This window comes from Erpetoichthys calabaricus, chromosome 5 (genome assembly GCF_900747795.2).
Source record: "Erpetoichthys calabaricus chromosome 5, fErpCal1.3, whole genome shotgun sequence".
Taxonomy (NCBI): domain Eukaryota; kingdom Metazoa; phylum Chordata; class Cladistia; order Polypteriformes; family Polypteridae; genus Erpetoichthys; species Erpetoichthys calabaricus.
This window is the reverse complement of record NC_041398.2, coordinates 189,340,181-189,362,906: the sequence shown is the minus strand read 5'-3', so window position 1 is coordinate 189,362,906 and position 22,726 is coordinate 189,340,181. Positions and strand designations below refer to the sequence as shown.

Here is a 22,726-nt window from a genome sequence, read left to right as displayed (position 1 = left end):
TCTTCTACTTTGGTCTTCCCCTCATATATTTTTTTGTACTTTTAGAGAGTTTAGAATAAAAGAAAATGTGGACTTTTTGGACAATAATACCAAAGTATCGGCCAGCTCCAAGAAGAGTTATGTTTTTGTCCCAGAGATGTCTGTGTCAGAAGGAGATGATGACTTCATCAGAACTGTCAATGTTCCAGCTGTTGTAAGTTTCTTTTTATCCATATTTTTTTTTAGCATCATATGCTTTATTATATCACTATGCAGGGCTGGTCTAGTATTTATGCTGCCCTAGATGAAACTGTAAATGGTGTCCCCCAAACTACAATACACACAAACCTCCAATCTGGCTACCCAAACATATGGCCATTTCGATGACATGAGTTTTGTAAATGTAGGATTATTGCTGTTTTACCATTTGATATACTATTACTTATAATATATTTCATATATATATCACAGTGAGGCATTATAAAGGTATATTCCCGTTGATATAAAAGAGCCCCAGTGTGGCAACAGTGATCTACAATAGCCTCGTTAAGAACAAGAATCCATTAGAACATTGCAATATTTTACTTACAAAGCGTGTAAGCACAAATGTAATAATATATACATGTAAAATGTATAACACCATAATAAATAGGTTGATTGATGGTAGTTTCATTTAACTAAGAGAACCAACACTGCTGTCTTCTTGACTTTGTCTTTGCAAATGTGGAGCAATTTCTTTTAAATTCACAGTTGGTACTCATTCACTCTCCACTGATAAGATTGCTGAGAATTATATGAATCATAAGGAGATATATACCTCTTTATATATTGTCACAAACTCCACAAAGAGCCATAACAAGGTTTGGGGCAGCCACCCATATATTTGGTTTCCTGGCTGCAAATTGCAAATAAATGATAACACTGATGTGCACAAAACCGAGTCCAAAACAGAACTGAGAGAATAGGGAAAAGGTGGAGGCTTTTAAAGGGGAAGATAGGAAGTGAGGTCAAAGGGGTCAGGCTCACAAGGGTCTTCAGCCATAGGCTCGAGCTCGGATGTGACATCATAGGGGCCAGAGCCAGCAAGGTCTTCTTCCATGGGCTTGGACCCGGAAGTGACATCAAGATGGCCAGGTGGAATCTCCCATGAATGGTCTGCAGGAAAGGAAGAAAAAGAGTCAGTGCACTCTGATACATCCTGGTCTGATTCGGAATTGTCCTTACTCAAGCCCTTTAGCTGACTCCCATGCGCACGTGTGTGACAATATATAGTGGTTTATATACAGTATATTATACTGTATAAAACATACAAATTACTGCTACATTGGATGACTGGGTTTTCCAATAATTTTCAGTAATTTCAGAAATTATTCATGTTAATATGTAATAATAGCAGTGTTACTCATAAAACGAGCAAATAATCTTGGTATTAAACATGCAATTCAGAAAATGCCAAATTGGGCAGAACTCTAGCCTTGGGGTATTTGTGATTGTTATATTGTAAGGATTCACACATAAAAGATCATTCTAAAGCTACCAGAACTGGAAATGCAATGTGCTTGCAAGATAAGGAACATAACTGAAGCAAACATCTTATGTATGTATACAAAATCTGCATCAACCCAATGTTGAAATATGGATAGAAAATAAAATAAAGAATATACTTACTGAAAGGCAAACAATACTAAAAATAAGTAAAACTATGATTTTAAAAAAAAGGACATTCAGTGTAAACAGGGGTTTTGTAAAGCAAATTGCATTGCATCCTGGGATCTGGTAAAAGACCCATAGAGGGCTAATGTAAGTTTCCGTGGTCATTCTGTGTATAGAGTTGAATGAGAATGGCAATCGTGACAAGCGTAATAATTTGCAATCTGATTACATCTGCATTAACTTATGTGTTGATTGGATGGCACATTAAATAATGTCAATGCAATAGTGTTAGAACACAACAACTGCAAACTACTTTTCAAGTAAGAAACATATAGTGATCCCACTTAACATGAAAATAAAGAAACAATGACATTCATCATTAAAAGAGTCTCTATTATAAACAGGTTTCAGAGATCGCATGTAAAGGACTTGTGTATGTCATAAAATATTAAGCCGAAACATTGCTAGTATGTGGATGTAATATAAAACAATATAATAGGTTAATGAGAGTCGAACAGTTGTTTCTTTAGAAAAACGTCACCTCTAAATTTTTGTGTCACCTCCTAGTTCACTTAAATGGTAGGTACAGCCCTGGCACTATGTAATAACATAGAGTCATAAAGGTATATTTATAATTCATAGATTTTCTTGGAAATCATAAAAACAAAGGTACAATATCTATTGGTTACCTTTGTGTAAGTCATATCAATATTTTGCATAACATTTGAGACTTTTTTGTATTAAATTGAATTTTTGTTTTATTTTTCAGACATTGATGGAAAAATTTAAGAGTAATAGCGTATTAGCCAATTTCATTTCATCTTACATGAAATCCATAAATGATGGTTTGTTTGTAACTAAGACTGTAAAAGAGTTCCTCTGGGGCTATAAGGATCCTTTACTATCTGTTGTTCATAAGTTTTTGCCTACTGTTGAGGAATACTTTGGATTTTTTTATAAGGTAAGTTTCTTGAGTTAATTATTGAGATAAAAATCCTTTCTTGTGGATTTATGTGGTGTTTATTATTTTGAATTTGAAAAATGAATTATTTATAGAAAGGTTTATATGTTACAGATAAAAATATCTTGTATTGGTTTAAGCCAATGTCAAATTACACAACCTCTGCTTGGAGGGTATGTTAAACTTTACAACTGCAGTTGCTGATCTTGTCACCTTGGTATGTCAATGTATAGGACTAGAAATCAAATCTTAGCATTCCCATTTTTAAGAATTGTTTTTTCTTAATACTAATTTTTGTGGAATTGAATAGTTATTTTAATTGCTTTTCTTAAGTTTAGAATGCACAAGTATATATATACAAGGTAAAACAGAGCCAGAAAGTGACTTAATAGTAATATCCTATAGGTATTTGTTAATATTAGGTGGAAATATTTCCAACTTTTTCAGATATACAGTAGGTATTTGCTTAACCCAATTGCAAGCAGTGCCTGCTGGGTATATATATTGGCCGTTCATGTTCCTCAGTATATATAGCTACATTTCCCTATGCTACAGATTTGAATAAAATCAGCAATTAAACTAAATTAATCCATTACATTTTTTTAATGTACAGGCAAATGCCACAGATGATGGGACATATATGTTTCTTACTGGAGAAAATGATTTTAGAGACTTTGCTAGAATTATTGAATGGCAGAACAAAAGGTATGACAAAGTCACTGTGATACATTTAGAACAATATTCTTTTTTGCTTTGCTGTGTTATACTGTAAATACACCTCATTTACAAGTACATTGACATGGACTCAATTTCATTCAGTTTATGCTTGTAAAATGCACTTTTAGAATTTAACATAAAATATATGCAACAAAAACACATTATAATGTTGGAGAAAATCAATACTGTATTATTTGCAAAGAACTAATTATATTTACATGCTTTTGAAAGAGAGTCAAAAGGATTTTTGTCCAGATTTCACTATCCTCAGTCAGCTGCACTCCAAAGTGGCAGGTAGATCACCACAAAAAAAAATACCAGGTGCTACCTGTGGTATACCGGGTCCATGGCTCAGAAAAAGGTGGCCAATTTTTAAATAATTAATTAATTAATTAATTGAATGGCTGGCTCAATCTCCATGTGTGTGCTAGCTTGTGCAGCTGCGGGAGGTTGGTGAGGTAATTGAGGCGAGATGCAACTGCATGTGAGGGTGCGGTCCATCTCAGTTGCTTCATTGGCCTTCTGCTGTGTGCAATTGGAGTGCTGCCCCCATGGAGGCATAAAAGGGAGACCTGGCACAAGAAAAAGGAGAAATGAAAGGGAAAAAGAGGAGAAAAGAGAAAGAAAGAAAGAAAGAAGAATGGAGGTTAAAGGAAAGAGAGAGTAAGGCAAGAATGAGCGAGAGCTGGTGCAAGACGGAAGGAGGGAGGTGGACAGGAATGGAGTGGGAGTACAGCACGCTTTTGCCGGGAGGAGCCAGCAATATGCAATGGTGTAAGTGGAGCAGAGCTTGGCGGCTCCCCATGGAATGCTATGGGATTGGCAGTGGGGACACAGGCCGGAATAAAAGGTTGTCTGCCTGTTGGTCAACATCTCTCCTTACTGCGAGACCTGATCAGGGTAAGACAGAGAGATGTCAGTTTTATAAGGAAGGCACCTGGGCTCAGAATAGTAAAGGACAGTTTCATGCCTATATTTTTAACATTGCTTTTAATGGATTTATTTTTTGGGATTTTTAACCTCCACAGACACTCATTTTAATTGGATTATTTATTTATTGGACTAGAGTACTGCACTATTTATTTGGACACTGCTTTTGATTGTTTTAATAAAAGCACTTGCACAGTTTCACCTACTCCATGCTGTGTTTGTGTGTTGTGTCCTCATCTGTTGGATCATCCCTTGGTTATGTTATGAACGGTGGCGGGTTCAAGAGGCTCCCAGGATGCAACCGATTGTTTGGAGCCGACCTGCACCATCACACTACCCCTTAGCATAGAGAAGAGAAATGAAATAGGGGAAGTTACAGAATTCTCAGAATATATTAAGGGTAAGTGTGGGAAAGTAATTGGTTCTTCTGTAAAGGAACTTTTATGTGACTTTAATACTGTGGCACAGAATGTTCTAGATGCAGTGGTCCCTGAATAAGTTATAAATGTACCTTATATCTGTAGACATTTGTCAGTTAAAAAGAGTCTGTAGGAAAGCTAAACACAGGTGAAGGAAAACTAAATTAGAGATGCACTGAAATATACTGGGAAAGCATCTTGAGATATTAGAGACCTTACCTAAATCACGATAGGCATGTTTCTCGAAAATTAGATTAGATAAGCTTTATTAATCCCATGGGGAAATTCAAATTACATCAGCAGCAGAAAAATAAAAAACAAGAATACAGACTCACAGCACAGATAATAACATCCAGTCAATCTATCAAATAAGTAGATAAATAGATTGATAAATAAAAATTAACACATACATCAGGTGGAAGCATTAAATTGCCTGATAGCAGTGGGCAGATCCCGGTCAGGCCTGTTGCCAGTCCATTGGCATGTGCAGGATGCCAAACTGAGCTTTACTGCCGCTGTCATTCCCCTGCCTTTGGGTGAGTCCTCTTGGAGTGGTTTTGGTCGCTCCAGCTCCGAGGCCAGGGGTGGACTTAACCATTAGGCAAGGGTAGGCAAGTGAATAGGGCCTCATGATAAAATGCATTTATGCACTTTTTTTATTTCAATCATGTTAAATTTGTGGTTATAGCTGTTATTTTCAATTCTTTTTTCAATGTGGGGCTCTCCTGTTCAGTCCGGACTACAATAGACTATTCCATGTTACTGCCACACTACTATGCAGTTGGAAGTGAAGCCTGAAAGAGTAAACATACAACATGGCTTAAGAAAAGAGGCTTGTAGTGTAGCTGGGTCAATTAAGTACCAGTACTGTATGTAATACAAAAAGAAGTGAATGACTTAAAAATGAAACAGAGTTACCCAAGTGGAGCAGTAAAACAAAAACAAGAAAGAAAGCAAAACAATTATGCAAATCTACCAAAGATAATTTCTTTTTGATTGAAATAACAAAACAGCTTGATATTAGATCATTTTTAGAGGGCCCCTTTAATATGTTGCAACATATGCAGTAGCTAAAGAGAAAATAAAGAATTGGATAATGTGCTGCCACTGTCGGAGTATCAAACACCCACCACCACGTCATACACTTCATACAAGGTTCTCCTTGTACAATCAGGGGTGGGTAAAGTATGACCTGTGGAAGAGGTGCAAATAAGCCGCGGGCTGCTTGTAGAAATATCTTAATATTCCATACCTCATGAGGTCGTGTTAACAGAATGTTGCTGCAGTTTGCTGGTGTAAACGTAGTTAAGTTGCCAAGCAGTGCCATCCAAAGAAACCAAGCTTTGCCCATAGGAACAGGAATAGTCTGCAGAGGGATACATGTTGATGTTTTTAGCTGGTTGCTTGCCGTTGTCTTGCATGCTAATTTAAAAAAAAATTGCAAATAGAGATTTTTTATCAACGATGGATTTCATTGGTAGCTGCACCCTGAAAGCGGAACTTCAGCTGTCACTGTGGCTGTGTGCATAAATTAGCAAAAAGAGCACTGTTTTACAAATATGAATGAAGAAGGTTAAATCAGATCTATAAAAATGGATTGTACTTGCCAGGCATGCAGCTTAGATTGCCATTCTTTGTCGTGAATTTCAGTTTTGATTTCAGGACTTTGGGGCATGCAAGACAAATTTTCCAACTTTTTCATCTCGTTTTGCTGTTAATATGGACAACATGCCAAATGTTTTGCAAGTGAAAATGACAGAGCAAATTCAAAATAGCTTAATAAAGTTTCTTCTTACGATTTCTGCAGACTGCACATTGCTTAGGTATTTTTTCCAAGGCTTTGCAAACATGGCATCATTATGAGGCATCAATTTCAATTGTGCGCAGGTCTTTTAACAAATGAAATTACTGAAAGCATGTATAGAGGCGCACTAACAACTATCCATGTTGGCAAATAGTTTTTGCAAAACCCACCATTTCATTTGATAGTAATCATTTGTTCAGAAGCAAGCAGCTTCATGTTCATGACCAGAACAGTGGCATAATATTACTGTTAATGATTAGTGTTTGAGCATTGCCCTTATTAGCATTAAATAAAAAGCTTTAGAATTCAAACCATTTTTAGAATAACTATTTTTAAAGTTCATGTTTGATACTAACATATATGATAGTTTCCCTAGGTTCAGAGACACACCTATATTTTATATGGTCTACTGCATGAGTCATTATTAACAGTTAGTCCCACTTCCAAAAAAGTTTGCCCACCCCTGCTTTACACTAATAAGTATGGAAACGTGCGATCAATGGGATCTGTGAGGACCCCATTCCTGTTTTTGCCTTAGGCCCCAAAATCAATAAATCCGCCTCTGGCCCACTCTGCTCAGCAGGAGCAACCCTCAGCCTGCTCATGAGTGTCGGCCACACACCTCTTCCCAAAACTCACTTTCCCATCCACCTGATTCCACTCTATTTCACACCGGCTCCATCTTGTTCCTGGCCTTCTCTCTATTCTCTTTAACCTCCATCTTGCTTTTTTCTTTCAACTTCTGTTTTTTTTCCTCTCTGTCCTGTAGGCTCCTTTTTATTCTGCCTGAATGGTGCAGGTATGATGCACCATTATGTCTGAGGTTTAAAAGAGGCACCTGACTGATCTGCTTGCATTCATGAATGTATGCTTGATCAGCCAAGCACCACAATCAGCCTTGAAGCAAAGTATATTCACACACACCTACACCCAGTTGGAGTCTGAATTTCCAGGGACTTGATTATTTTTTGAAAAAGGCACGGCACCACAGACCTCTCGTTACACAATTTCTTTTATCGATCTATTGACTTGACATTTCATGAAAGAAGAATTGTTTGAGGTCTCGATCTCATGTACATAAGATACTTTTTATGTTTCTCTGTAGCATTATGTTCATTCTTTTTCTCAAGTGCTTATTCAACTTAATTTATTCTCAGCATCAACTAAATTTTTTATTCTAGCCATGCTTATTGTGTAGCTGTCAATTAAGCTATAATTATTTGGAAGAGGCAAAAAATTCTCTACTTATGATTTACTTATAAGAGTACAGTGGAACCTCGGTTCACGAACGTCTCGGTACACGTACAAATCGGTTTACCACCAAAAAGTTCACCAAACTTTTGCCTCGGTTCAAAACCACACAGAGGCAGCGTGAGAGAGAGAGAGAGACGCAGACACACAGGCAGCACTAGAGAGAGAGAGAGAGAGAGACGCAGACGCACAGGCAGCACTAGAGAGAGAGAGAGACGCAGACACACAGGCAGCACTAGAGAGAGAGAGAGAGAGACGCAGACACACAGGCAGCACTAGAGAGAGAGAGAGAGACGCAGACACACAAGCAGCACTAGAGAGAGAGAGACGCAGACACACAGGCTGCACTAGAGTGAGAGAGAGAGAGAGAGACGCAGACACACAGGCAGCGCGAGAGAGAGACGCACACACACAGGCAGAGAGAGAGAGAGACGAGAGACGCACTCATAGGCAGCGCGAGAGAGAGCTGGACGCATAAGTTAGGAAGTAGTTAATGAATGCACTTGGCTTGATTTTGTTTTCACTTCTGTTTACAGCTATCGGTTCGTAGTGTGCATTGTTGCAATGTTACTTTTCTTGGTGGTTTATTAAATTACGGATTTTTTCAAATGTTCATTTTTTTCCCTGTGCTTAAAACTCATTAAAAAAAAAAAAAAAAAAAAAAAAAAAAAAAGTGTTTTTATCCAGAGGTTGGTAGCGCTATAGCACGAACTATTGCAGTGTTAGTTTTCTCTGTTGTTCAAGGTTTTCTCAGTGTTATTCAATGTTTTTACATTTAGTTTACTATTACGCTGTGCATTCTATGGTTTCATTAACTATATTTGTGCTTAAAAACTTAAAAAATATATATATATATATATTTACATACAGTTCGTATGGTCTGGAACGGATTAATTGTATTTACATGCAATCCTATGGGGGAAATTGCTTCAGTTCACAACCAAATCGGTTTATGACCAGAGTTTTGGAACGAATTATGGTCGTGAACCGAGGTTCCACTGTACATTAAGCAATAATGAATTAATTTTGGTTGACAAGATTTTTTGCTATAAGCTGGTAACCAAGACAGATGCATTTTGACAAATCCACAGTATTATTTGCACTGGAATCCCATTACCTTCCATTCCTCAGATAATGGCATTTTATATTCCAAATAAGGATATAACTTTGCCTACGTTATTAAAAAAGGGATTGCTAATGTAAAATGGAAAATACTTTGTAAAAGGTACTGGGACTTTTAATAGTGAATATTTTTTCTTTTTAGCTAGAATTATTTATTAGCTTGTGGAAATGGCCCAGTTTGATGCTTGGCAGTAGAGTAGAGACTGCATTCTTGTGAAAATCCCGCAGATCCCAACATCATTTTTTCATCATGGGAACTAATATTTAAGAGTAGCAAGCAGATGTGGATGAGTAGTTTTTATTCCTGTGGGCATGAGCATGCAGTCAGAGTGTAGATGAATCTCTTGACGAAAATTCATGAAAATAAATAAACTATATATTATTTTACTATTATAATTTATCATTAATTATTATCATCACCAGGGAAAAGAGGGTACCATTTATTTATCTACTTACTAGACATTAAGCCCATTACAATAACGGCGCTAGAATAGTAGTGCATAAACATTAGTAGGAACAGTCTATATTAAATGGCAAAGGACCATCTGTTTTCTGTTACAGTAATACTGGCTTGTATGTGGCTGTAATATGCGTCACTGTATTGTGTGCCTTTAATTTTCTTTCACAATAATACATCTCTCCAGTAAGTGTTTTAATCTGTGCTGGCGTGCAGCTGATTATTGTATGTATGGCATCTCCCCAGCAACGGATTTTATGTGCGCGAAAATAAATCTACTTTTAAAAGTCCTCCTATTGTAATATCATGAAAATTCGTATATTTAGGAAAACACTTTACCGGGCTAAGTTTGTTAATCGCAAATCTGACATCCTCAGAGTGAACAACAAACACTAATCCCACCTCTTTGGGGAAGCTGGTCTCCGCGTCTCAGTACCCGATTGGATTTTTCGTGCGTTATGTTTTAGGTCTTACCTCATTTACCAAAATCCGATTAGATCGGCCGCGCAATATTTTATAGGTCCCGCCCTCTTTGTCTTGTGTGACGCGTCAGGTGGCCTTTGAAGCATCGCACCGTGCCCCGCGCATGCACACTTCACCAGAAGACACACACACACACACGGACACATGGACGCACACAGGGATTTTATTAAAGAGGATTCTTTTTAAATGCTATCGATAGATCAAAACTGATTGTATTGTGAAAAAGTGAAAACTGAAAAGTTATTCCCACATTTGTGCAAGTTTTTTTTCCCTTGTAGATTCTGTTTTAAAAAACCATTTAGGCTGTGATGAGGAGCAGAATGGAAACTTTTTCAGGTGTGGCAGAAAGTGGGTGAGAGTGGGTGGAAACTGGGTGGAATTTTGTCGGGTGTGGCAGACGGAAGCAGACTGAAAAATTAGTACCATGCAGGCCCCTTCTCTGGAGCAAGGATGTTTTATGCAATTATAACTCTTGTGCAATCAGATGGCAAGTGTCAGGATAGGGTTTTGGCTCTACTTCTGGCCCCTCCTTTTGTGTGCTTACTGTATTTTCTTCCATCCAATTGATCTGGTGCTAATCTGCATTAACACAGTAATGTGATGGGTATGGTTATGGAAATTAAAGAGTAACCTGATTAGACTGCTTTGTTTTAGCATTTTGCCATTGTGTGTATTACTCGCTGGTTTCCCACACTGACCTGTTGAAGACCTTTCATACTGCTATTGTATATGTATTTTATTCTTGAATGTTTCCTGTTGGATTTTGTCCTGCTTTATGGTGTCCTTGTCCTGGTGGTGCCCTTCCCTCTGTCAACCTCTTGTAACCAGGCTAGCTCTCTTAACATGCATATCCTTGTATTAGTTTCGCATGAATTTATTCAAAATTAATTTTTTATGGCCAACATTTACATTCTGTTAGCTTAAAACTATTTAACCAAGCAGTGGATAAACTGTCGTAATTCACTAAATATAGGAAACATTGAATGTGGAAAGAGATTAGCCTTTTGTTTTTTTCAAAAAATGTTCCATCTATTACAGTTCTTTAACGTGGTGGAGTTCAGACAGTTGTAACAAGATTAATGGAACAGATGGATCCTCTTTTCATCCTCTAATAAATAAGAGTGAAACCATTTACATCTTTTCATCAGATTTGTGCAGGTAAGTATGAAAGTAGTAACATAGAATCTTCATGATAAATATTGTTATAGTAGCTGTGAAAACTCTGAAGTACACAACTGCATTACTAGTTAACATCCTTCAGTGGAATTATCCTTGTTCTTTAATACAAATTTTAATTACATTATTCATTATAAGAGAAGGAGGCACATTTTCTATGCATGCATGATTAGTCACGTGGAGATAAAAAACAAACCTTGAAGGAGCCTGATGCCCCCAAAAAAACAAAGGATACTCTATAAAATAATAACAAAAGATTTATTACTATTTACAAGATGATTCTATTGTTTTGATAGAAGAAAAAGTGCAAAGTATCAGTACAGACAGCTTGGAGAGCCTTCAGGGGGACTTCAAAAAATAGAATGAGCCAGTGGCTTCAATCATGACATGCCACTTTGAATTTTCTGCCTTTAAAAGACCTACATATTTTTTCTAACTTTTGACTATGATTTTGGCATTTTTGCTTTGTATTTGACGAGATATATGATTGGGCATCTCTGACTGCATTCATTCTTCTTTGATCTCATGGAGGCATGGTGGTGCAGTGTTTGGCAATACTGCTGTACAGTTGAGGTCACCTTTTGTATAGTTAAGAGATAACAACAACAACATTTATTTATATAGCACATTTTCATACAACAAGTAGCTCAAAGTGCTTTACATAATGAAGAAAAGAAAAATAAAAGACAAAATAAGAAATTAAAATAAGACAACATTAGTTAACATAGAAAAGGAGTAAGGCCCGATGGCCAGGGTGGACAGAAAAAACAAAAAAAAACTCCAGAAAGCTGGAGAAAAAAATAAAATCTGTAGGGGTTCCAGGCCACAAGACCGCCCAGTCCCATCTGGGCTTGCTACCTAAAATAAATGAAATAGTCCTCTTTGTAGTTACGGTTCTCACAGAGTCACTTGATGCTGATGGTCATACAGATTTCTGGCTTTTAATCCATCCGTCATTGTTGGAACATCATGGTGCTTTGAGTAGATGCGCCACCACCAAAAGGACACCGGAGAAGGAAACAGAAGAGAGAGGAGGGGTTAGTACAGAGTTTAGCGCCACCACGAATAGTTATTATAATGAATTGGATATACAGAGCATCAGGATTTAAATTACAGTGAAGTTATGAGAAGGCCATGTTAAAGTAATGTGTTTTCAGCAGTTTTTTAAAGTGTTCCACTGTATTAGCCTGGCAAATTCCTACTGGCAGGCTATTTCAGATTTTAGGTGCATAACAGCAGAAGGCCACCTCGCCACTTCTTTTAAGTTTTGCTCTTGGAATTCTAAGGAGACACTCAGTTGAGGATCCGAGGTTCCGATTTGGAATATAAGACGTCAGAGATTCCGATATATAAGATGAGGCGAGATTATTTAAGGCTTTATTAACCATAAGCAGAATTTTAAAGTCAATCCTGAATGACACAGGTAACCAGTATATTGACATCAAAACTGGAGAGATGCGCTCGGATTTTCTTTTCCTGGTTAGGATTCTAGCAGCTGCATTCTGCACTAGTTGCAAACGATTTATGTCTTTTTTGGGTAGTCCTGAGAGGAGTGCGTTACAGTAATCTAGTCGACTGAAAACAAACGCGTGAACTAATTTCTCAGCGTCTTTCAATGATATAAGAGGTCTAACTTTTGCTATGTTTCTTAAGTGAAAAAACGCTGTCCTAGTGATCTGCTTAATATGCGATTTAAAATTTAGATTACAGTCAACAGTTACCCCTAAGCTTTTTACCTCAATTTTGACTTTTAATCCTAATGTATCCAGTTTATTCCTAATAGCCTCATTGTATCCATTATTGCCAATCACTAAGATTTCAGTTTTCTCTTTATTTAATTTGGGAAAGTTACTATTCATCCATTCTGAGATACAAGTTAGACATTGTGTTAGTGAATCAAGAGAATCGGGATCATCAGGTGCAATTGATAAATACAGCTGTGTCTCATCAGCATAGCTGTGGTAGCTCACGTTGTGCCCTGAGATAATCTGACCTAATGGATGTTTACTTAGATGTTTACTTAGACCTCAGGGACACTTTAAAGATAATTGCACCATTATAATCTAGTCAAATCTAATTCAGTTAGTCCTTGCCCATTGACTTCAATGTATTTCACCGAGTTCGTCAATATTTGTGAACACCTCCCTGATATCTCAGAACCTGAGGCAAAGTGAACACTGGAGTTCACTCATCACTAGTCCCTAAACAGCCTTTGTATATCTAAAGTATCTCTAAAAAAAACAGTGACATATAATTACTCTGTAATTGTGACATTGCAGGTGAGCTTCTTTCTCTCACTTCCATTTTGGGAGCGTTTTGAATCCAACACCATCGATACTGTAACTGAGATGAGCTTGGCAGATGAGGACAAAACACACATGAAGCAAGGGAATGGAGAAAAGTGTTAAAGAGCATTACTCTAAATGTCAATAAATAAATACAGTACACCCCCAAAATTCGCTGAGGTTACGTTCCTAGAACACCTGCACATTGTGAAAAACCACGCATTTTGGATGTGGTTAAAAAATGCTTATTTTTATAGTTTAAACCCTAAATATGCCCCCAAAACACTCCAGTTAATACCATCCATCCATCCATCCATTTTCCAACCCGCTGAATCCAAACACAGGGTCACGGGGGTCTGCTGGGGGCAAACCCAGCCAACACAGGGCACAAGGCAGGAACCAGTCCCGGGCAGGGTGCCAACCCACCGCAGAACACACACAAACACACCCACACACCAAGCACAAACTAGGGCCAATTTAGAATCGCCAATCCACCTAACTTGCATGTCTTTGGACTGTGGGAGGAAACCGGAGCGCCCGGAGGAAACGCAGACACGGGGAGAACATGCAAGCTCCACGCAGGGAGGACCCGGGAAGCGAACCCAGGTCCCTTGGTCTCCCAACTGCGAGGCAGCAGCGCTACCCACTATGCCACCATGCCACCCTCAAGTTAATACATTACCTAAAATAAAGAATGTAAAGGTAAACCTGTATACTGTACTGCTATGTCTCCCACAGTGCTAGAATGTAAAATACTGATGTTAAGTCTATATGTACTGTAATTCACACAAGCGCATTTTCATTGCCAGAAGCCTTAGACAGTGCAGGGCATTTCGGCAGCATCTTGGGGCTTTAACCCTTAAACTACCACATACTTGGGGGTTAATGCATCCCTAGACGCCAAATACTTTTTTGCTGAAATTTTAATGGAACACATTTTTTTTTCATGCAAAGAGAATCACAATTACTGCAACACTGATCATTTTACACACTGCTAAGGAACTGTAAAAACTATTTTAAAAAAACTACTGGAACAATATGTACAAGGTGCAACTGATGCCATGGATGAAATTCAGTAAGTCACAGAGCCAACTGTGCTTGATCCGGCTGCACGCAAACACACAGAGGTAAGCGCTGATGCTTTCAGGCTAGTCTAGTGCAACGGCTCAATCCCAGGGACAGTGAGGCAGCAGTGCTGCAGGGTGTCATGCTTAGGTCACAGAATTGCACAGAAACACAGGAGATTGTAGAGACAGGAACTTTATTCAAACACTTCAAACAAATATGTCTCTTTCAGAAGTAAAATGAGCTCAGTATGCAGTTAGTTCTCGATTAAAGAATAGACAAACATCATAGGGGAGCGCAACGGGAGTGGGACCCCCAAAAGGAGCAGAAGATGTCTGGAGGAGGAGAGAGAAACGAAGCAATCAGCCAAAAAGGACAGGTGCTGTTCAGGCATTTTAAGAATGCATAGTTCTCACGTGACAGAGCAGCCGCAAGTAAGGGAACAATGTGAAAGTAGTCTATCAGCGTTTTTTAAGAGGGTTTTTTTGAGGAGCGTCCGTGTCTTCTAGGGGTGCGTTCAGCCCCCCTGCTCACAAGGGGCTGGCAGTGGTCATGAACTGGCTGCTCAACGAATGTACGGTACTGACTGATCAGCTCCTGTGTGCTCACAAATGGCACTGGGAAACAACTATAGCCAGCTGTGACGGTTTAAGGGTTAAGAGGAACAAAAGTGAAAACACAAGAACACTCAGCTGGAGATGTATCATAGTCAATCAGCAACAAGGAGAAATGAATAACTCTGTAGCAGTCCGGTGCCGCTAAGATTCATACCGTCGAGAAGACAGTGATTTATTTATTTTTATATTGGAGATTTCAGGGACCACCCAGCCTTGGCGCGACCTGTATGCGCTCACAAACAGAGACAAAATCAAAGCAAACCGGCAATCAAACAGCAAATAAAGAATGTAATGAAAGCAAATGAAATAAATGAAAACAACGATACCACCCCTGTTCCCCTTATGGCGATTAAACATTAAATACAACAAAGCATTCAAACAAAACACACACAGTAAATCATGAAAAACGGCAATGGATGAAATGTAATGATGAAAATAGATAGTCCAGAGATCCGCATGTTAAATGGGAATGTAAAGATAGTCCTACCACTAGTTGCTGAAATGGTGAAGATGGGTGGACGGGTTCAGGAGCGCTCCTTTCTTTGCAGGATGGCCATTAATCCACTTATAGTCCTCATGTACACAGGCAGATGGCAGACAATCCAGACGCCAACCACAAAACGATACAGGACAAAACGAATAAGTACAGGTAACCCAACAGAAGGCAGTCAAACAGGAACTTGAAACACAAATTACAAAAACTTTTTAAAAGCTGTGCTGACATCCTTTGATCCCAGCAGCCCCAGCACCCTCAGCAGAAGACCAATCAGAGCCACTGCAGGGGCATCTGGGAGTTGCAGTTTCAAATTTTATTGGCTACTTTCACCATCCCAAGCCGCGTTTCCTCTACAGTTGCTTCCTGTTCTATGTACAGTACACTAATGCCACGAAAAAAGCCATAAAAATTGTGGAAGATATTTGTGGTTTCCGCTAACAATTATTAGATAGGTTCCAAGGAAAAATCCACAAATGACTGAGGCCGTGAACTCTGAACCGTGATTTCGCGGGGATCTAATCCATAAAATTAATATGTCCAGTGGAGGTTATAATCCAATAAGTAAAACTAATAAAACAAGGTTAAAACTGTCTGGCAGGAAACTCATTTGAAGTCCTGGTGCCTTCCTTTAAAACTGATGCCTCTCCGACTTATCCTATTCGGACCTTGCAGCCCGAATGAGACGTCGACTAGCAGGTGCAGACACCCATTTCATCTGGCCCGTATCCCTGCTGCCAATCCCACGATGTCCGCGGACAACCCCGAGCACCGCTCCAACCTGAACCGCTGCTTTTCTCTCCACCTGGTGAAAGTACCTCTAGAATGTAATGGTCGCTCTTGCTCCCAAAGTTGCTCAACAGGAGCATTCTACAGCCTCCTCCCTGAGCGATGGCCACATGCTCCTCTTAGGGCTTCACTCCTGTCCACCTGCTTCTGTTCATTACACTGGCTTGTGTTCTCTTGCTTGCCTGCTTCTTCTCCCATCTTTTAAACTCTGCTCTGTTTTGTGGTCTTTTTCCCTTTCTTTCTTTTTTTTCCTTATGATGTTATATTCCCCTTTTTATAGGTTGGGGAGTGGTTGCACTTGAGATCGCCTGATCCTTGCCCCAGGCTGATATTGAGACAGTCAGACCGGCCACATATGCCAGCAAGGCAACGCATAGTTGGCCAACCGCCTCACACCAAGCTGGAAAAAAGCCATCCTCACAGACAATTGCTCGCACCTGCTCCACTCCCCAACGCTAAGCATTCATTATTTATTTATTAAAACAGCCATTCTTTTTGAGCCGTGGACCTGCTATACCACAGTAATATCTAACTTAATACATGTCATTAGCATACTCTCATCCTGCAAGAAAAATTTTATTTGCTTAATCCAGCATCACTGTCTTATTTTGTGTTTTTAGCTTTCCTTTCTGTAATCTTCTCAAATAAACCACAAAAATCTTTTACTTTCCAAAATATTGCAAAAATTAAGCAAAGTAGTAAAAATAATGAATGTATCGTTGGAGCTTTTTAATATCGGCTTTTCTAGCTTCTTTTCTCTGCTAGATTACTAGATTTGAGAATTTCCTGACTAGTATTAGACAGAATTCCTTGAATATTTCTCTCAAATCTTCTTATCGTTTAAAATCATTGTATAAATCAGATTTGACACTCAAATGGCTGGCAAAATGCCTAGTAGCATTGTGAACGTAACAGCATCAATTTCTAACTTCACAGTCTTCAAACCCCACATTCCTCTACTCACAGCACTTTGTAAAATCCTTTAGGACTGATACCTGACTTTTCTAAAAGATGATGTTTTACTTAAAGACACCATGCAGTTTACTAGGCAAAGAATGCCAGCTGAAGAGACCCTTAGGGAAGCAGTATGCTCTACAGTGATTCATTAGACAAGTAATTTACCAAGATGCTTAATATCCTCTTTAAGTTAGTGCTTTTTGCCTCATCTATTTTAAGTGAAAATTAGGTTTTCCTCATTTTCTCTAAGGACTTAACTGTAAAAGTATAAGCCAAACCATGTTTCATTTTATAGGCTGCTGCAGCAGCATTTGATATTGTTATTCTCTGGAAACCTTATTGATGATGTGTCTTTGTTTCTGACAGATCTATTAGTTTTGGTACTATGTTGAATGGGAAATTCTGTAAAGCCAAGTGCCAGTTCTCTGTAATTACCAGAAAATATATTTAATTGATTTTGCAAAGTATCGAGAGATTCAGTATACTGCATCACTGCAAACCCTGGAGTTGGAGTCAAGTAGATCAGGGTTACTAATATGAAGTTATAGTTAATGAATTAAAAATTTTGCCTCAATATTGTGCTTAGTACTTGTTTACTCTGACCTGTAGTTTTCCAAATGTTCACTCCCAATTTTGAAGACTGTTCTTGAACGGCATTCTTTGCCTTCTCAGCGTTCTCTACTCCTTCGATTTTGTTGTCTGGAAATTATATATATATAATATAAGTTTACTTATTATATTAGAATCATTGGCTTTCAAGTATATTAGAGTTGTAAACAGTCCAGGGACAGATCCTTTTTGATCTCACTTTATATGAAACATTATATTCTTGTCTGTACTTTTTACCTCTAAGTTAAAACTGCATGAGAGACACTCACTGTGCTGCTACAGTGTAGTGCTGTGACATTATCCTCAGACATTAAAATGACTGAAGTTTTAAAGTATAGATCAAACTGCACGTCCAGACCAAAGACTATACATTTCTTATTCCTTCTTCACTTCTTCCACAAAGTGAAAGGCAACTACTGTCTGTAATAAAGCTAATTTACTTCATTTAATTAGGCAACACTGCTCAAGATATACAAAAAAAAACAAGAATTGTTTCTTACATTTCGCAAGCAACATTTGAAAGGTAACTTTCTAATAATGTAAGAAAAAAAGAATAAAATACAGCTCTTAAAATGTACAGTACAATGCTAAGATTTTAATCTAGTAACCTTGTGTAGGCTGATGTAATAACCTTTCATTGTCAGATACTCTCAGTGCAGGTCAGTGTCACAAGGAATGATGGCCTGTCCTAGGAGTATTGGGTGCAAATCAGGAAAAGCTTTAAAATGAATATCATTCCAAGTGGGATTACAGTAATCCCTCACTTATCGTGGGAGATAGGTTCCAAGGCCGACCGCGATAACTGAATTTCCGCGAAGTAGGGACACCATATTTATTTAATTATTTAACGTGTATTTGGACGTTTTTAAACCCTCCCTGTATTGTTTACAACCCACCCTTTACTCTATTAATAACAGGGACAACTGCTAAGCAATATGAAATCGGTAGATAAGTTTACACTTACTGTATAGCGAAGTACACGTAGCTATGTATGACGTGATGATGGTGATGAATATGCTGCGCAGTAAAAATGATGACGATGAAGGTGATGATGATGATCTCTTCAGACGGCGGTGCCATTTCCTGGGGCACCTCCTCCACGGTTTCACGGTTTCCGAAGGTGTATCCGTAGTAGTAGTAGTAGTAGTAGTAGTAGTAGTAGTAGTAGTAGTAGTAGTAGTAGGAGGAACTGGCTCTTTTTTGCGAGGCTGCAAAAACATTGTGATCGGCAGTTGCTGCCGCTGCTTCTTTTTCCGGTCGGAGAGCAGCTTGTAGGCGGTCATGACGTCGTCGACCTTGTTGCAAAGATTCCTAAAGCAGATTCCATCCAGACTACTGCCTTATCACGTCCACTTGCAACTCGTTTTGCACCCTGGTTAAAGGACACTGCGGCCGTAGATCTTATATGCTTTTCCTCCTTTTTAAATAAAAAGAATCGTGGACTCATTGATGCTGTAATGGTGTAGCTGTTCCCTTCCTTCAGCATATCCAAAATTTTTACCTTTTCTGCAATCATTTGCATCTTCTGTTGGTGCTTGAACACGGCCCCTGAAGCAGTAGCACGTTAATGCTGAATGAGTGAGATGAGACTTCCTGGTTAATGCAGCACTCCGTCGCTGAGCCAATCAGCAGCACACAGGAACTTAACTGTGTGCTCTGATTGGGTAGCTTCTCAGCCATCCGCCAATGGCATCTCTTGTATGAAATCAACTGGGCAAACCAACTGAGGAAGCAAGTACCAGAAGTAAAAAGACCCATTGTCTGCAGAAACCCGCGAAGCAGCGAAAAATCCGTGTTATATATTTAGATATGCTTACATATAAAATCCGCGAAGTCGTGAATCCGCGAAAAGTGAACCGCGAAGTAGCGAGGGATTACTGTATTCATCCACAATCCCATACACGCTCACATGAGACAAATGTAATGTGGTCAGTTAACTCTAGGGTAAAAGTCATGGGATAACATGCTGACTCCTCACAGCTAATACCCACTGTAAGATCTGAATCTAGGACAATTGATCTTTAAAGCATTACTGTTAACCACTGTGCAACTATTATTATAATAGAAAAGTAAAACCAGGTTTTATGTAGTATATGTGACGTATAGTATTGTGGCATACTGTGTGTACTCCTTTCCATATCTGTCCATAAATAAACTAAAAACTCTTCTAGAAGCACATTAAAAGTAAAATTGTACCAGTACAAAATTTCAGCAAACATAGCCATAGTGATGTTGCATATTCAGATTCTGTGACCATGATTCATATAAAAATATGTTGAAATACTCTAAGACAACAAATTAAAAAAATAAATAATTGTTTTCTTACTTTATTTTACTTTAGACTTTAAAATCTCTTTTTATTTGTCCTTTTATAGATCTGTCTATGCAATATTTGAAAAGGAAGTGAGTGTGAACAAAATACCTGCCTACAGATTTATTATTCCAAAAGAGGTTTTTGCCAATGCATCAATAAATCCTGCTAATGCTGGTTTTTGTGTGCCAGATGGAAATTGCTTGGGATCGGGTTTATTGAATGTTTCCAAGTGCAAGCAAGGTACTGTTTCTTATGAAAAGTACAAAAGTAACAAGGTAATGTAACAAAAATGTGAAATGTGACATAGGTGACTCGGTTCACTTGTGCAGGAGCATGAATTTAAGTAAATATTTAGACCTCAGCTATTTATTCTAGACCTCTTCAGCCTTACAGACTCAGCGTCTTGGATTCAAATCCTGTATCTGGATGCTCTCTGTGTGGAGTTTGCTCTGTGTCTGCCATAGTTATTATTCTTGTACTTTGTTTTTCTTCCTACATCCCATAAACTGTTTATTTTAAATTAATCTGCAATTTCAAATTGGACCCTATGTATGAGTGTGAATGCGGGTATATTAGGTGTGTAGACCGGCTAAGGACTGGGACCCTGTCCAGTAATGTTTCCTGCCTTGCACCACTGGAAAATGAATTAGGGAGACACAAATTGAAATAAATTTACAGAAAGCAGATTGGTGCCTCAAGTACAAGTGACTGAGTCTAGCATGTTGATTAGTACATGTAAGTAAGAATTTCACTGTACTCTGTACTCTTGACAATGACAGCCTATAAACCATGCCAGTCCATTTTTAAATATAGTCATAGTAAAGTCTGATAGCATTCCAGGTGATTCCATGGCCATCTTCTGTTATTATTTATAAATCATTTTGTTATAAAAATAACAAATTAGTGTCAGTAACATACTGCCAGAAATTTTTAAATTGAGCTTTAATGAGAATAATACATACTGCCAGAAATTTTTAAATTGAGCTTTAATGAGAATAATACATACTGCCAGAAATTTTTAAATTGAGCTTTAATGAGATTAATAATATTTAAGCTCATTCACCCGAAACAGGTTTTCTTAAAAAACTAGTCATTGTTTATTTTTGCAGCTATACCAATGTATCTTTGGCAGAGACTGTTCATTTAAATGTGACTCTGTCCATTTTACTCTTATGTCATTGAAAAATTATGGTTTCAGCCTTACTCACATAGATTGCGGTAAAGTTACATGGTTCCTTCTTTTGTTTCATTTAACCTTTTATGACTTTCTTCTAAACATACTTCTATTTAAAGTAATGTTAAAAACACTTTATTCTAAATGCTGTGAGTTTGGGGATAACAGTTGTAATATAGACGCTATATAGCGCCTGACCCGGCACAGACTGACGCAGAGTCACGTACTTAAACAAATCACACTTTTATTTTTCTTCAGCCGTGGGGCACGCCTTCCCCATGTCCCACAGGCCCAACACAGTCCCAAAACACTCACAAATATTACCACAACCCTCTTTTCTTCTTCACCACCACTCCTCCTCAGGCTTAGTCCTCCTCCTCCCGACTCTGGCTCTCCTGAGTGGTGGTGGCTGGCCTATTTTATACCCCACCCGGAAGTATTCCAGGTGCTTAATCACCTGGGACTAATTGCATTTCCGGGTGGGGCTGAGGAATTGACCAGCCGGGCTGCAAAGTCCATGCAGCTCCCCCTGGCGGCCATCCAAGCCCCCAACCAGGCTGTGGAGGACTCCCATGTCCCATGGAGCCATGCGCCAGGCTGGGGAATCATCGTCCACCAGGGAGACTGCCATAAAGCATCCCGGGGGAGGTATTGAGCTGCCCACGGTGGCTCCCCCGGAACAGATGCAGCAGGGGCGTCCCTGCCGGGCATGGGACCCGGCTGTCCTTTACACAGTGTATAATTTTTTAATGTAAATTTGTGTATCAGACAGAAATATAGACCACAATTTTCTTTTTTTTATAAATGCTAATTTTCTGAATAATATTGTAATGTTTATCAATACATTAGACACTTTTTTGTGTGTCCTTTTCATTTTGTATGTTTGTCTTCTATTTAAAAATCCTGAAAAATAATTTAAGGTCAAACAATTATCAATAAATATCAGCTATCCTAAAACTATTTAATTAATGTCCACATATATTTCACGTGTATTGTCATTACCTTTAAAAACATGTTAAAACAGAACAAAACCGTAGTACAATATGTCTAGTTTTGTATATCAAAAAGAAGAAATTTTTTCCAAAATGGCATCAATGCTTTCAAAATAACTGCATTATATACAATGTCACTTCTTTTTTATGATAAATTTTTTGCTGCAGAATTATCACCTCTTATGTTATGTTTTTTATATACTGTGATATCCTTCACAATAAAAAATGTCAGGTGGACCTAAGATTAAACAATTTGTCAACTAGAAAAGCAAAAAAAGTATTATTTATTATACTTCTGAATTTGTTAAGGTCTCCCTGGAAAGTGTTGTTTTTTATTGCTTGCATGCTTTGTAAGATGAGCTTTGTACTCTGAAAGATGCCATATAAAAACAAAGATTCACTAATCACCTATTTGGTCTGATAAACATTAGTGCAGGCACTCAGTTGAAAATGTCATTCGTGTGAGTGACATAACAGAT

General features: G+C 38.3%; 1 protein-coding gene across 1 annotated transcript in view; it reads left to right on the top strand.

The window, feature by feature from the left end:
* The window catches only part of scarb2c (scavenger receptor class B, member 2c), a 155,118-nt gene that overhangs the window by 24,589 nt on the left and 107,803 nt on the right, over nt 1–22,726 (top strand). Inside the window, exons 3-7 of the mRNA XM_028802315.2 lie at nt 46–193; nt 2,402–2,593; nt 3,207–3,298; nt 10,815–10,934; nt 20,143–20,321. Of these exons, the coding sequence (XP_028658148.2) occupies nt 46–193; nt 2,402–2,593; nt 3,207–3,298; nt 10,815–10,934; nt 20,143–20,321 (731 nt within the window). The remainder of the gene's footprint in view (nt 1–45; nt 194–2,401; nt 2,594–3,206; nt 3,299–10,814; nt 10,935–20,142; nt 20,322–22,726) is intronic.